Genomic DNA, 12,482 nt, shown 5'->3' on the forward strand with positions numbered 1-12,482 from the left:
AATGGAATAATATCAAAAACAGACTTTAATTTTCTTGAGGTAGAAAACCCAAGAATTCCAACTCTTTATGCTCTACCGAAAATTCATAAGAATGACAAAGTTCCACCAGGGAGACCTATAGTCTCAGGGGTTGGTAGCTTAACTGAAAAAGCCAGTCAATTCATAGATCAACATCTACGTGAATTTGTAACGAGTCTACCCTCGTATACAAGAGATACTTTGGATGTACTATCCAAGATCAATGACTTATCAGTAAATAGTGAAACCATGCTGGCATCTCTTGATGTGGAATCCTTGTATACAAATATATTACATAAATTTGGTATCCTGGCAGTCCAATATTTTTTGAACATGTAGACCCAGAGTGACTTTAATACATTCCTGATTGAACTTCTTGATTTTGTCTTGACAAAGAACTACTTTATATTTGATGACAAATTTTATCTGCAGACCAGAGGAACCGCTATGGGCACATCTTGTGCACCGACGTATGCTAATATTTTTCTTGGCTGGTGGGAGCAGCAATATGTATTTAATGATGTCAATGAAAAGTACACTAGACATATATTATTATGGCTTCGTTACATAGATGACATTCTAATATTATGGGATGGTCAGGAAGATTTATTCCATGAATTCACGGGAATTCTGAATAATAATAATCTTAATCTAAAATTGACTTCGGATATACATCAAAACACCATCAATTTCCTTGACCTAAAAATACAAATTAACAGAGAAGGTAGACTGTGTACTGATGTCTATAGAAAATCTACAGCTACCAACAGTTTATTACACCACACCAGCTCACATTTTCCCCCGGTCTTTCGAGGTCTCCCTAAGGGTGAACTTCTCAGGACAAAACGCAATTGTTCAGACGAGAATACTTTTCAGATCAGGTCTCAGGAATTGCAGATGAGATTAAAACGGCGGGGGTACAGTAATAAAATCATACAGAAAGCAGTACACTCGGTCCAAAAAATGACTAGAGAATCTTTAATTTATCCATCCACAAAAGAGAGAGTTCAGGACTCTGGAGTCAGAATGATTGGGTCATTCTGCAATGAATGGAAGGAAATTTCAGAGATCTTTCAGAAACATTGGAATGTATTGTTATTAGATGAGGATCTCAAGCAGATTTTGGATAAGAGAGTCCATGACTTGGAGAAGATCTAAGAATCTTAAAGATCAATTAATGCATAGCCATTTTAGTTCCAACAAACAGACTCCAAAGACAACTATAGGATTTTTTAAATGTGGCACGTGTAAAGCGTGTGAATATTGCATCAAAACCAAAGAATACACTGATCGGTATTCAAAAATCTGGCGAATAACAGAATTTCTGAATTGCAACTCTATTGGTGTAATATACTGTCTAACGTGCCCGTGTAAGTTAAAATATATTGGCATGACAAGTAGGCCGTTCAAGAAACGCCTCTTAGAACATGTAAACAACATTAAAAACGCTTCTCGAGATAGAGATAATTTTAAACCCCTAACAACTGTGGCAAAGCATTTTTTATTATACCATGAGGGTAATCCTAAACAATTGCGAGCGTTTGCTATGGAAAAGGTCTCATTGGGGATTCGTGGGGGAAATTTCCAACAGGAACTCCTAAAACGAGAAGCAAGACAAATCTTTATGATGAATAGCCTGTTTCCGAATGGTCTCAATGATACTAACAACCTCATATATGAGAGTCAAACAATTTTCATTCATAAATACACCATATGAATCTTTCTATTAAGATTCATCCCCATTTGATGCATCTTGCACATTTATTTTTATCACCTATTTAATAATTACGTAATCATATAATTATTCACCGTGAATATTGTTCTCCAAATTAGGTATGAGCAATTAATATTACATGTAGTTACAAGGTTATACTCTAATGCCCTCTTACCTTTATTTTTTATATGGGCATCATAGCACATCAACGTTTATTTTTAATTTTTTTTCACATGTTATGTCTTCTTAAAAAAACCCTGTTTGGGCTTTATGTATTATTACACTATTACCACATACTTACCTTATTACATGGGGAACATATCTAGATGTTGATTTAGGTAGGATCCATGAAGGTTCCTATATAGATTAGATATGGTTTAACATAATATGTATGAGGAGATCTAATTAATATAAGAGAAACCCTAATCTATAATATAATAACTGATTAGCTAAAACAGCAACTTTGAATCACTGGTAGAACGTATTTGATTACCAGCGACAGATTCTATCTAACCCATGTTACTTAAATCAAAGTATACACATATGGTTAATTTTCACTTTATTTCTATCAATTTTTATTACATGAATTGATTATCACTATATATCTATTGCATTATATGGGGAATTAATCTTTATTTAGATTGAGGGAGAACTAAAGAGGAATCAGACATGAGAAGTGACAATTCAGTATCTCATATACTGCTTGTTTACATGCTGACAGCCTGAAACATCGATTTACCAATCACTTACTCTTGGGGGCGGGTGAATACCAATCCTAACAAAAGGATTTGTTATTTTAGCCATCAATCATTGGAATCATGACACACGGAGTTGCCACTTATCAGATTATGACACGTCAGACAAGTAGGCGTGGTGAGCTGCATAAATATTTTCATTCCTCCTCATTTCGGGTTGCCTTGAAAAAGCATGCAGCGAAACGCGCGTTGGCGTTTACCCCGCTACTGTGCTCAATCACTCCTCAATATTAGTCTCTATTTAGCATTCTCAGATAACCAAACCTTGTATGGGTTATATAACAGCATGAGTGTGTGTGTGTGTGTGTGTGTATATGACTAAAAAATGGCAGGCTTCTAATTTAGAAGGAGCTCCAATAGATACATCATATGTCTGTGTGATACCAGAATGACTAATCAATTCAACACACATGTGTAATTACTAGAGCAATATAGTGCTAGGGTATATAACTAAGCCAAACAACCGTCAGGCAGAGACCCTATTTTAAGCACTAGTAATCGCATTATTAATATAACAATAGCTTAAGCCCTTATTGGGCTCTATATGCAAGCAATTATATGGATCAGGGTTATTACACTGAGAGTGTGTTTTTGATTCATATGGAGTTTCTATTATATCAGGATATCCCATTATCGATAACGTAGTTACTATAAAGGATTACTGGGATATTGGATTAAAGTAATAACTGCCAAATTAGTCTTTTTTTATACCACACATACTTCAATTATTTTGATTTGGAATAGTATCCAATTGCGAGACTGGTCTAAGTAGGAGTGATTATTATATTATATACTGAATACTTATATAGATATATATAAAGTAGCGGGGCATAGCAATTTATTTTGCTATTTTAATTCACTTTAATCACTTTGGTTTTAATATTTCGCTATCCAATTAAGAGGGATTTTCTTAAAGCATACCAATAAAGATATAGTTATTTTAATTTATTATTGATATCGCAGAGTGCCTTCGAATACACAATTTCTTCCTATCTTCTTTTCTTACCTGATTAGCTATCTGTGTTGAAGTGCACCATCCAGTAATCATGTTACCTAAATATTTATAATTGACAAGAATATGAGACTGGAATAGCGATACCTAGTGCAGTGGTATTTTCTTTTGCAATCAAAATTATAAGATACCTAATGTGGAAAGAACACACATATAAAATTACTTGCCCAGCTCTAACTTTATGCTTCCCTTGCTATATTTCCAATGTGTGGCCACAGTGAAATGTTCGTGAACAGAGACTGAAGTTCCCCCTCATTTTCTGTACCCAGTGTCTGCCACTTCGTAAAAGTAAATAGTAACAGCTTATCTTTCTTTTCTTCACCGTGACAGAGTGCAGCTACCACCTGCCACTCCTTCCTTTTTCAGAGTTATTTACCTACCGAGAAACTTCTGTTGTAAATGGTAAGTGTGCATCTCTTTTCTATTTAAAATTGTATTCTATTTAAAATTGTGTGCATTCAACCACTCTTAATGTAGAATCTACATTAAGGGAATATAGGCAAAGCACAAATAGGAGAGAAAAAGTTAATTCAAGGGGAGAGTAAGACAGACAGGAGAACTGGAGATTGCGAAACAGGTCACAGAATACCAGAGACCACAAGCATAATGGGTTTAGCCAAAGAAGAGCAGACCGTTTTACATTGGGTATGGGAAGGAACCAAGTGAAGGTTGTATGATCTTGTCAGAGTTCCATCCTCCTTACTGCAGCTATATACACAGATTAACAGTGGCTACATAATACCTGCAGTAAAACCTCTTGCAAAACAAAGGAAGTCAATTTTCTGCAAGTAATGTGCAAGAACGAACTGTGTCGATAGAAATAACACAAGAATGTAGCATGTACATGTCATGTATGCAGGTGTGGGAATAATCTTTCAACCTTCTTGTTAATACAACAGGGGTGCAAATGTGTTTAACATGTGCTCTCTGTCTGATACAAAAAAGGAGGAAAAACTGACCAATTTGGAAGTTGAGTGTTGCATTAAGCGATTGCTTGCCGTATTGCCAGCAAAATAAAAAGGATTTATATACTTACAATAAATCTGTTTCTCAGATTCCTTCTGGGGGACACTGCTACCATGGGGTTGTGTGAGGAGAGGTAGGAGTTGGCACCTAACTAGTTAACCTAGAGCTGCCGACAGACCCCTCCCCCCTGCCAACCCCCTGAGTGCTTCAGTTTAAGTTTGGTGCCCAAAGGAGTTGGGCTTGTTTTTTTCACAGTGAATAATATTCACTGTCTTTTTAGATTCATTTTGTGTCTTTTATTTGGTGCTAGAACAGAGCACACTCGTTTTCAATGAGAGGCGCCTGTCCGCAGAGAGCCGGACGGCTCTCGCTGGCAGGAAGGATTTTTCTCTCCTTTTTTTTTACTAGACCTCTCGGGCAGGTGACAAGCAGCTTAGACAACGCCACTGTCACCTGCAGAGACAGAATAATCTCTATTATGTTGATGGATGCAGAGGTGATAAGGGAAGAACCACGTCCCCTTTGTGCTTCTGTCCATGTCAAGTCCTCTGCTAAGAAGGTACCATAAGACCAATATTTAAGTGATTAACTCTTACACCTCACAGCAGTCATGAGTTCAATTCCCAGACAGCCCCTTATATCTGTGTTTTTCTAGTGCTTGCATGTGTTACCTCCAGGAGCTCCCGTTTCCACCTACACTACAAACACATACTAGTAGGCCAATTGGCTGCTGACAAAATGAACCCTAACCTGTGTGTGTATAAGTTAGGGAATTTAGCCTTTAAGCTCCAATGGGGCAGGGACTGATTTGAATAACAAACATGCTCTGTATAGTGCTGCGGAATTGGTGGGGCTATGTAAACAAATGGGGATGATGATATGCAAGGAAGAGCAGTAAGTCTACAGAATATCAAAAAGTCTTCCAATTCATATATTCCTTATCAAAAATGCACATACCTTATCTAGGGCTGTACTGTCCATAAGTTTGAGCAATTTAGTACAGGTATCAGGAGCCTATTGTGCAAAAATTGGTAGTCATTTTACTGTAATAGAAATTTCATGTCAGAACAACAAGATTGTACGTCAAAATACAAAGAATAATATATATATATATAGATCCATTTTTTGAAAGAGTCTGGCGACAACTATTATGCGTTGCTGCAAGTCGCAGTGATGCATAATGAAGCACTGCTGTAATTTAACATGTCAGAAAGGTTTTGGGAGCCCCGGCAAAGTCCCACTATAACTTTTACTATTTACCAAACATTGCCAGAGAATGGAGGAAGTGCTATGTGCATGTATATAGCACCTCCACGGGCGAGGGATCCAGCGTAGTCGGAGAGGCTTCAGCTGGATCCCATAGAATGTGACAGGTAAAGGCATCCAGAGATGGCATTACCTTGCTGCGAAAATTTTCAAAGATTAATGATTTGTACAGACATGGCCAAAAGTTTTAAGAATGACAAGTATTGGTTTTCCCAAAGTTTTCGGCTTCAGCGTTTTTAGACCTTATTGTCAGATGTTGCTATGGTATACTGAAGTAAAATTACAAGCATTGCATAAGTGTCAAAGGCTTTTATTGACAATTACATAACGTTTATGCAGAGTCAATATTTGCAGTATTGACCCTTCTTTTTAAAGACCTCTGTAATTCGTCCTGGCATGCTGTCAGTCAACTTCTGGGCCACATACTGACTGATGGCTGCCCATTCTTGCCTAATCAATGCTTGGAGTTTGGCAGAATTTGTGGGTTATTGTTTGTCCACCCGTCTCTTGAGGATTGACCACAAGTTCTCAATGGGATTAAGGTCTGGGGAGTTTCCTAGCCATGGAATCAAAATTTTCATGTTTTGATCCCCGAGCCACTTAGTTATCACTTTTGCCTTATGGCAAGGTGCTCTATCATGCTGGAAGAGGCATTGTTCGTCACCAAACTGTTCTTGGATGGTTGGGAGTAGCTCTTGGGGGATGTTTTGGTACCATTCTTTTTATTCATGGCTGTGTTTTTCAGCAAAATTGTGAGAGTGAGCCCACTCCTTTGGCTGAGAAGCAACTCCACACATGAATGGCCTCAGGAAGCTTTACTGTTGGCATGACACAGGACTGATCATAGCTCTCACCTTTCCTTCAATGGACAAGCATTTTTCACAGATGGGTCAAACAATCTGGAAGGGGATTCATCTTTAACCCAGTCCTCAGCAGTCCAAACCCTGTAGCTTTTGCAGAATATCAGTCTGTCCCTGATGTTTTTCCTGAAGAGAAGTGGCTTCTTTGCTGGCCGTCTTGGCACCAGGCCATCCTCCACACCTGTTTGCTGCCATTCCTGAGCAAGCTGCGCACTGGGGGTGCCCCGATTCCACAGCTGAATTAACTTTAGGAAACTGTCCTGGCGCTTGCTGGACGTCTTTGGGCTCCCTGAAGCCTTCTTCAAAACTATTGAACCTCTCTCCTTGAAGTTCTTCATGATCCGATAAATGGTCGATTTAGGTACAATCTTACTAGCAGCAATCTCCTTGCCTGTGAACCCATTTTTGTGCAAAGTAATGATGACTTCATGTGTTTCCTTGCAGCTAACCATGGTTAACAGAACAACAGACTGCAAGCTTTAAAAGCTTCCTCTAACTCAATCAGCATGACAGCGTGATCTCCAGCCTTGTCCTCATCAAGACTCATCTCTGTTAATGAGAAAATCACTGACCTGATGTCAGCTGGTCCTTTTGTGGCAGGGCTGCAATGCAGTGGAAATGTTTTTGGTATAAAGTTAATTTTCATGGCAAAGTGGGACTTTGAAAATAATTGCAATTCATCTGATCACTCTTCGTGACATTCTGGAGTATATGCAAATTGCCATCATAAAAACTGAGGCAGCAGACTTTGTGAAAAATAATATTTGTGTCGTTCTCAAACTTTTGACCATGACCAATAGGAGAAAAGGTTAGCACTCATAATAATGGCACACACAAGCAGAGTACGTATGCTGAACAGATTCAGCTTCCGTACAAGAATCATGTCACATCCAAAGATGTTGTTTTGTCAGAGGTTTATCGCAATCAAAAAGTTTAACAATTTGGCTTTAAAAAGGAGATACCATGTATTAGAGAAAAATTATTTTGTCCATTTTCTTCAAGCCTCAGGAAATGCAATAAAAACTGCTGCTGAAACACCGATGTATGGTATTTAAATAGATTACATAGTTCAAAACGTAAAAAATAAAATAAAATGGTGGTGTATAAAACATATTATACTTTCCACTCAGGTACTCCTACATACTCACCAACAAGCTAGCTCCAGACTGAAACAAGTTGTATGGGTAAAGTATGCGCTCATAATGGCCTCGGATGTGGGAGCCAACAGCTTTTCCAGGAGAGAAACCCATTTTTGTAGCTATCTTGGTCCACTTTCTTTCTCTGCAGACCACATCAAAGCCACCCCCGTCAGCTACCAACTGCAGTGAAAAAGAAAATGCAATAAAACAAACCTCAAGAAAAAAAGCAAAGTCACAACACAAAATTAAGAGGTTATAACTTTGATACACTTATTATCAAAATAAATCAATAAAATTACATCAGATTTTTACTCAACGTAAAATCCATTTCTGACTCCATTGGGAGACACTGCGATACATTGGGGGTATAGTAGGTGGACTGGGAGTTTAGGCACTTCTAAACTTGTTGGTTTGTCACACTCCTCCCCTACTATGCCCCTCCTCTCCAGCTCAGACCTCCGTTTTGTATAACCAAGATAGTAAGAAAGGAGAAGCAATAGAGAAAAAAGCACCAAAACCAGCACTACTTTCAGAGCAAGGGAGGGTGTGCAGTGCCCCCCAATGGAGTCAGAGAAAGGGATTTTACGGTGAGTAAAAATCTTATTTTCTCTTTCCTATCATTGGGGGACACTGCGATACATTGGGGACATACCCAAACTGCCTCTAAGGGCGGGATTGCTCTGGAACGGCTGTACGCCACAACTTGCGAGTAATGCATTAGCGGATGCCCAAACATGCAACCAAGAAACTCTGTAGAAGATGTAGGCTTTGCCCTCCTGAACAACTGCTTTACCGAAGCACTTTGACATGTCATCCAAGAACCACCAACTCTATTGGCGAGGTTGTTGTAAAGTCACCAGAACCGGATAAAATAGCGGCGAAAGGATGAAGAGAAACCCTTAGTCTCCCAGCTAGAGGCTCTGCTGTCAATCTGGCCCCGAAGAGCCCAACCCACATCCAGCCGACGAAGGGCGTAACACGCAATGGCGGGAGAATAACCCAATATTGGCCGGAGTGACGCACCTCTCTCCACTACTGGAAAAGTAGAATGTGGGAGTGCATTGCACACTACCACCCCTGGACCCCTGGGACCAGGTGATAGGCACGTGACCTACCCTGGGATAGGCATATCTTCCCGAGTTAGCAAGACCAAAGTGGGCAAAACAAGTGCTCTGATCCCCCGGACTAGATTTCATGGCTTAACCTTTATCGGCAGAGACCTGTCAAGAAAGACTTGAAGACACCGTGATCCTGTAAACCGGTACCGAAATAAAAGTAGAGCACTGGGGGCAGCACCTGCAGGAAGCTAGGCGGATATCAGAGGTAGTTTGTGAAAGAAAACAACCTAGAGAGTCAGCACTGAGATGTGTGAAAACCGCAGGACTCACACCAACTTTTTCCTGTTTCCAGACCTAGGAAACCGGATGAGGAAATTGTCCTCTCGGCTCTATCCAAGGTACTAAACAGCTCCCTGCAACGAACCTCTGGCCCTAAGGTTAGAGTCTTCCAATGCCACCAGCTAGACGGTATAAAAAGTGACAGAAGGAGGTCCCCGACCATTCAGATCTGACCACAGAGGAAGGCAGAAGAGAGGTGTCACCACTAGCTACCAATGTTTGAGAACCATACCCTGCCAGGTAAATTGAAGGGTCCCAGTATAGCTGGGAGCCGCACTGTGTTCGACACTCCCTAGCCCCCGTGGGGACCTGGGAAGGGATAGCGACAGGTACACCCGACCGAAGCTTTAGGTGGTATCCTGGCATCAGAGAACTCCTCTCAAGGGTCTCTAGATTATGAACAATAACGGTGTGACCTGATAAATAAGTATGGACGCCCTGGGGCAAAAGCCGAAGTGTCCCCACTATTCCACCTGGGGGGCAACGGACGTTATCATGGAGAGACCATTCGTCTTGGTTAATTGCCTGCCTGCCAAGGCTCTCGGCCTTCCCCCTTTGTTATGTCGGGATAATGGACAAAAAAAAGAGTGGGAACTTAATAATTTTGCTATAACCTCGTCGTATTTTCCACTGTTCTCAAGCCACAAGTTCCCCTGTGATACTCTAGAAATGCAACAGTCGTGCCCTATCTGACCGATTGTTTAGGGGCTTCCGGATTAGGACCCGATGGGCTTAGTGTCCCATCCTGTGCACCCGATTGAAATAAGTCTTCTTGGGAGGTCCAAAAAGACCCTGGAACTCTAAAGATTTATTAATCCGCCTCCAGTAACAGACTAGAACCTGTCCGGACCGGAGTTCAGGACCTGGAGGACCTTGCTCCTGACTGTGTGGCTAACCACTGAAAGAGAGCTTGAATCGTAAGTTTGTACAGAGTGATGAACTGCGAGTCCAATAACCGGTGAACCAGGTTCTTTCTGGGGAATCTCCCTCTAGGAATGTCGAGAGAGGCGTATGCACCCATCTTTTCTTTGAAAGTTGATACCCTTTATACCAGAAGCCTAATGCCACTGAGGAGAGAGGACCTATTTCCGCATCAGTGGTATCCTCTTCCTGCGCTGAAGTGGGGGGCCCTTTCCTCCGGTAGCGAGACCCTGTGGGACCCCGTCTAGGAGGCGATATATATAATACACGTATCTGCTGTGGTAAAATGGGTGTTAAACCCTGTAGTCTCTGCACCCAGACGTGTCCTTCCAGGAACCAGATGGAGATTTATCCGTGAGAGATAAAGATGACGGAGCCCTCGGACAGTGTTTGTCCAGACAGGGTACCGTAGTGACTCGCCGGGTGCAGTATTTGCCTGCCCTGACTGTCCTAACCTCGGCACCCCACGAGATGCAATGTGCGGAATGAAAAGGTAAGACCCTGAGCCGGAACTGAAATTACTGTTTCGCCAAAGCGAAAGAGACCCCGGTGCCTCCTTCCTGACTGGTACATGTAAGAAGACCTACATGATGTATACTGAAGCCAGGAACTCGTTTTGTTCACTGCCTGCCATGACTGTGCGCAGTGACTACATCCCAAACAAGAGAATGCAGACTGCCTGTTGAAAAACTGCCAGCTTCAAGGAAGGAAAGGATCCCTTTGTGGAACGGTAAGAGGTTGGGATAAATACACAAACCTCTGGGAATACCACCAGGTATATAGGCTTCTTCCCGAACTGCACCTGTGTAGGTACTATATGCTCCTATGGGAGCCAACAAGGGGCTACATGATGGGGCACGTTGACCCCGGGAAAGATGAATTATGGATTTAAGTGTGCCCTAGACGTGCCTAGTGGAGCTGACGGGAAGAGATGTACTTTTACTGTCAAAGGCCCCTTTAGGCTCCACTGTAATACTGCCAACGTGAGCAGCTCCGTTCTTGGAACCTCTTCTGCCCATGGCTGAATGGCCTATTTCAAAACTCAGCTATGACCCTATAGGGTGTAAAACCTTCTGGCAGCCGTCAGTTAAGTTGAGTGGAGGCATCTGCCCTGTGTAGGGATGGCAGAGAATATACGAGTCACAAAGGTTATTAATTCTACGTGTTATATTTTTCCTCCCTGGAAAATAGATAAAAAGTAAGAAGGAATTGTGGCCTGTGTAATAATTGTCTATTTGGCACCTAGCCAAAGGGTCAGACCCCATGCACAACCTCTGAGGAGGTGCGGATGGGACCGCAAACTCAAATTCTGCAAGGGTTAAAGTGCGTTTGAGGCTTAAGCCGAGAATATACATCCGGAGAATTGATGTTACATTTTCAGAGTTAATGTTTTTGCCTGTAATTCCAGATCTAACTAGCCCTCGTCTGTTGAGGAATGGATCATATCCTGATCCTGACTGAAGAACTCTGAAAATCAAAATTATGCTTACCCCTGTGAGATGGTGAGCAGATGTGTCCCTGTTTGTGTGGACTCAGATCCGTACACATAGGCCTCCTGTCTGGGAAGAAGTGCCTGCGATAGATATGATCAGTGTGAACTGAGCGTGGGTAGAAGTGTGAGAAAAAGGGGGTGGTTCACGTACCTTTTCAGACCCCAACATCACTCTAGTGCGATCGATTACTGATACCGTTAGTGATTCTTGCTTAGACTGCCTTCTCCAGAGTTGCCGACACCAAAGTGGGAGCACCTTGTTCACAGGTCTTAGTATCGCAAGCTGCACAGGGAGTATCCAGGCCAAACTGCTGAAAATCTAACAATATATGTGGCACAGATATAATGCATCTTGAACGTACCAGCGAGACAGTCTGAAACATGAGACAATGGCAAGTAAAGTGTCACAGAATAACACTGAATCTAGTCATTCTGGCAAATATACATTATATATACACACATTATATATACATACATATACATACACACATATATATATATATATATACACACACACACACACACACATATAGTTTCTAGTAATAACCTTATCCTTATCCGATGTTAGAATTATTACTAGAAACTATATTAAACAAGTTGATACGAACAGTTATCTTCACTATAGGAGTTGCCACCAGAAACGGTGGAAAAACAACATACCCTTTTCTCAATTTAACAGAATTAAAAAGGAACTGTAGTAGGGAGACAGATTTTGAAGAACAACTATCATTATACTCGGATCGTCTTAGAAAAAGAGGTTATCCGGCCTCTTTGTTAGATGAGGCTACTCAGAAAATTAAGAACAAAAATAGAACTGAGACCCTAAAGTATTCAATTAAAGATGAAAAGAAGGATATGATACCGTTTATTACAGAATACAGTAGTGGGGAAAACCTTATAAGGTCGACCCTAACTAAACATTGGAATATCTTAAAAAGGGAT

General features: G+C 41.1%; 1 protein-coding gene across 1 annotated transcript in view; it reads right to left on the reverse strand.

Annotated features, from left to right (window-relative positions):
* Positions 1 to 11,877, reverse strand: part of LOC142139902 (lysine-specific demethylase 5B-like) — a 57,627-nt gene extending 45,750 nt beyond the window's left edge. Inside the window, exons 1-3 of the mRNA XM_075197764.1 lie at positions 11,692 to 11,877; positions 7,740 to 7,910; positions 5,423 to 5,479 (exon numbers count right to left, since the gene is read on the reverse strand). Of these exons, the coding sequence (XP_075053865.1) occupies positions 5,423 to 5,479; positions 7,740 to 7,910; positions 11,692 to 11,709 (246 nt within the window). The 5' untranslated portion in view covers positions 11,710 to 11,877. The remainder of the gene's footprint in view (positions 1 to 5,422; positions 5,480 to 7,739; positions 7,911 to 11,691) is intronic.
* Positions 11,878 to 12,482: the final 605 nt, after the last annotated feature.

This window comes from Mixophyes fleayi, chromosome 2 (assembly GCF_038048845.1).
Source record: "Mixophyes fleayi isolate aMixFle1 chromosome 2, aMixFle1.hap1, whole genome shotgun sequence".
In the NCBI taxonomy this organism is placed as follows: Eukaryota; Metazoa; Chordata; class Amphibia; order Anura; family Limnodynastidae; genus Mixophyes; species Mixophyes fleayi.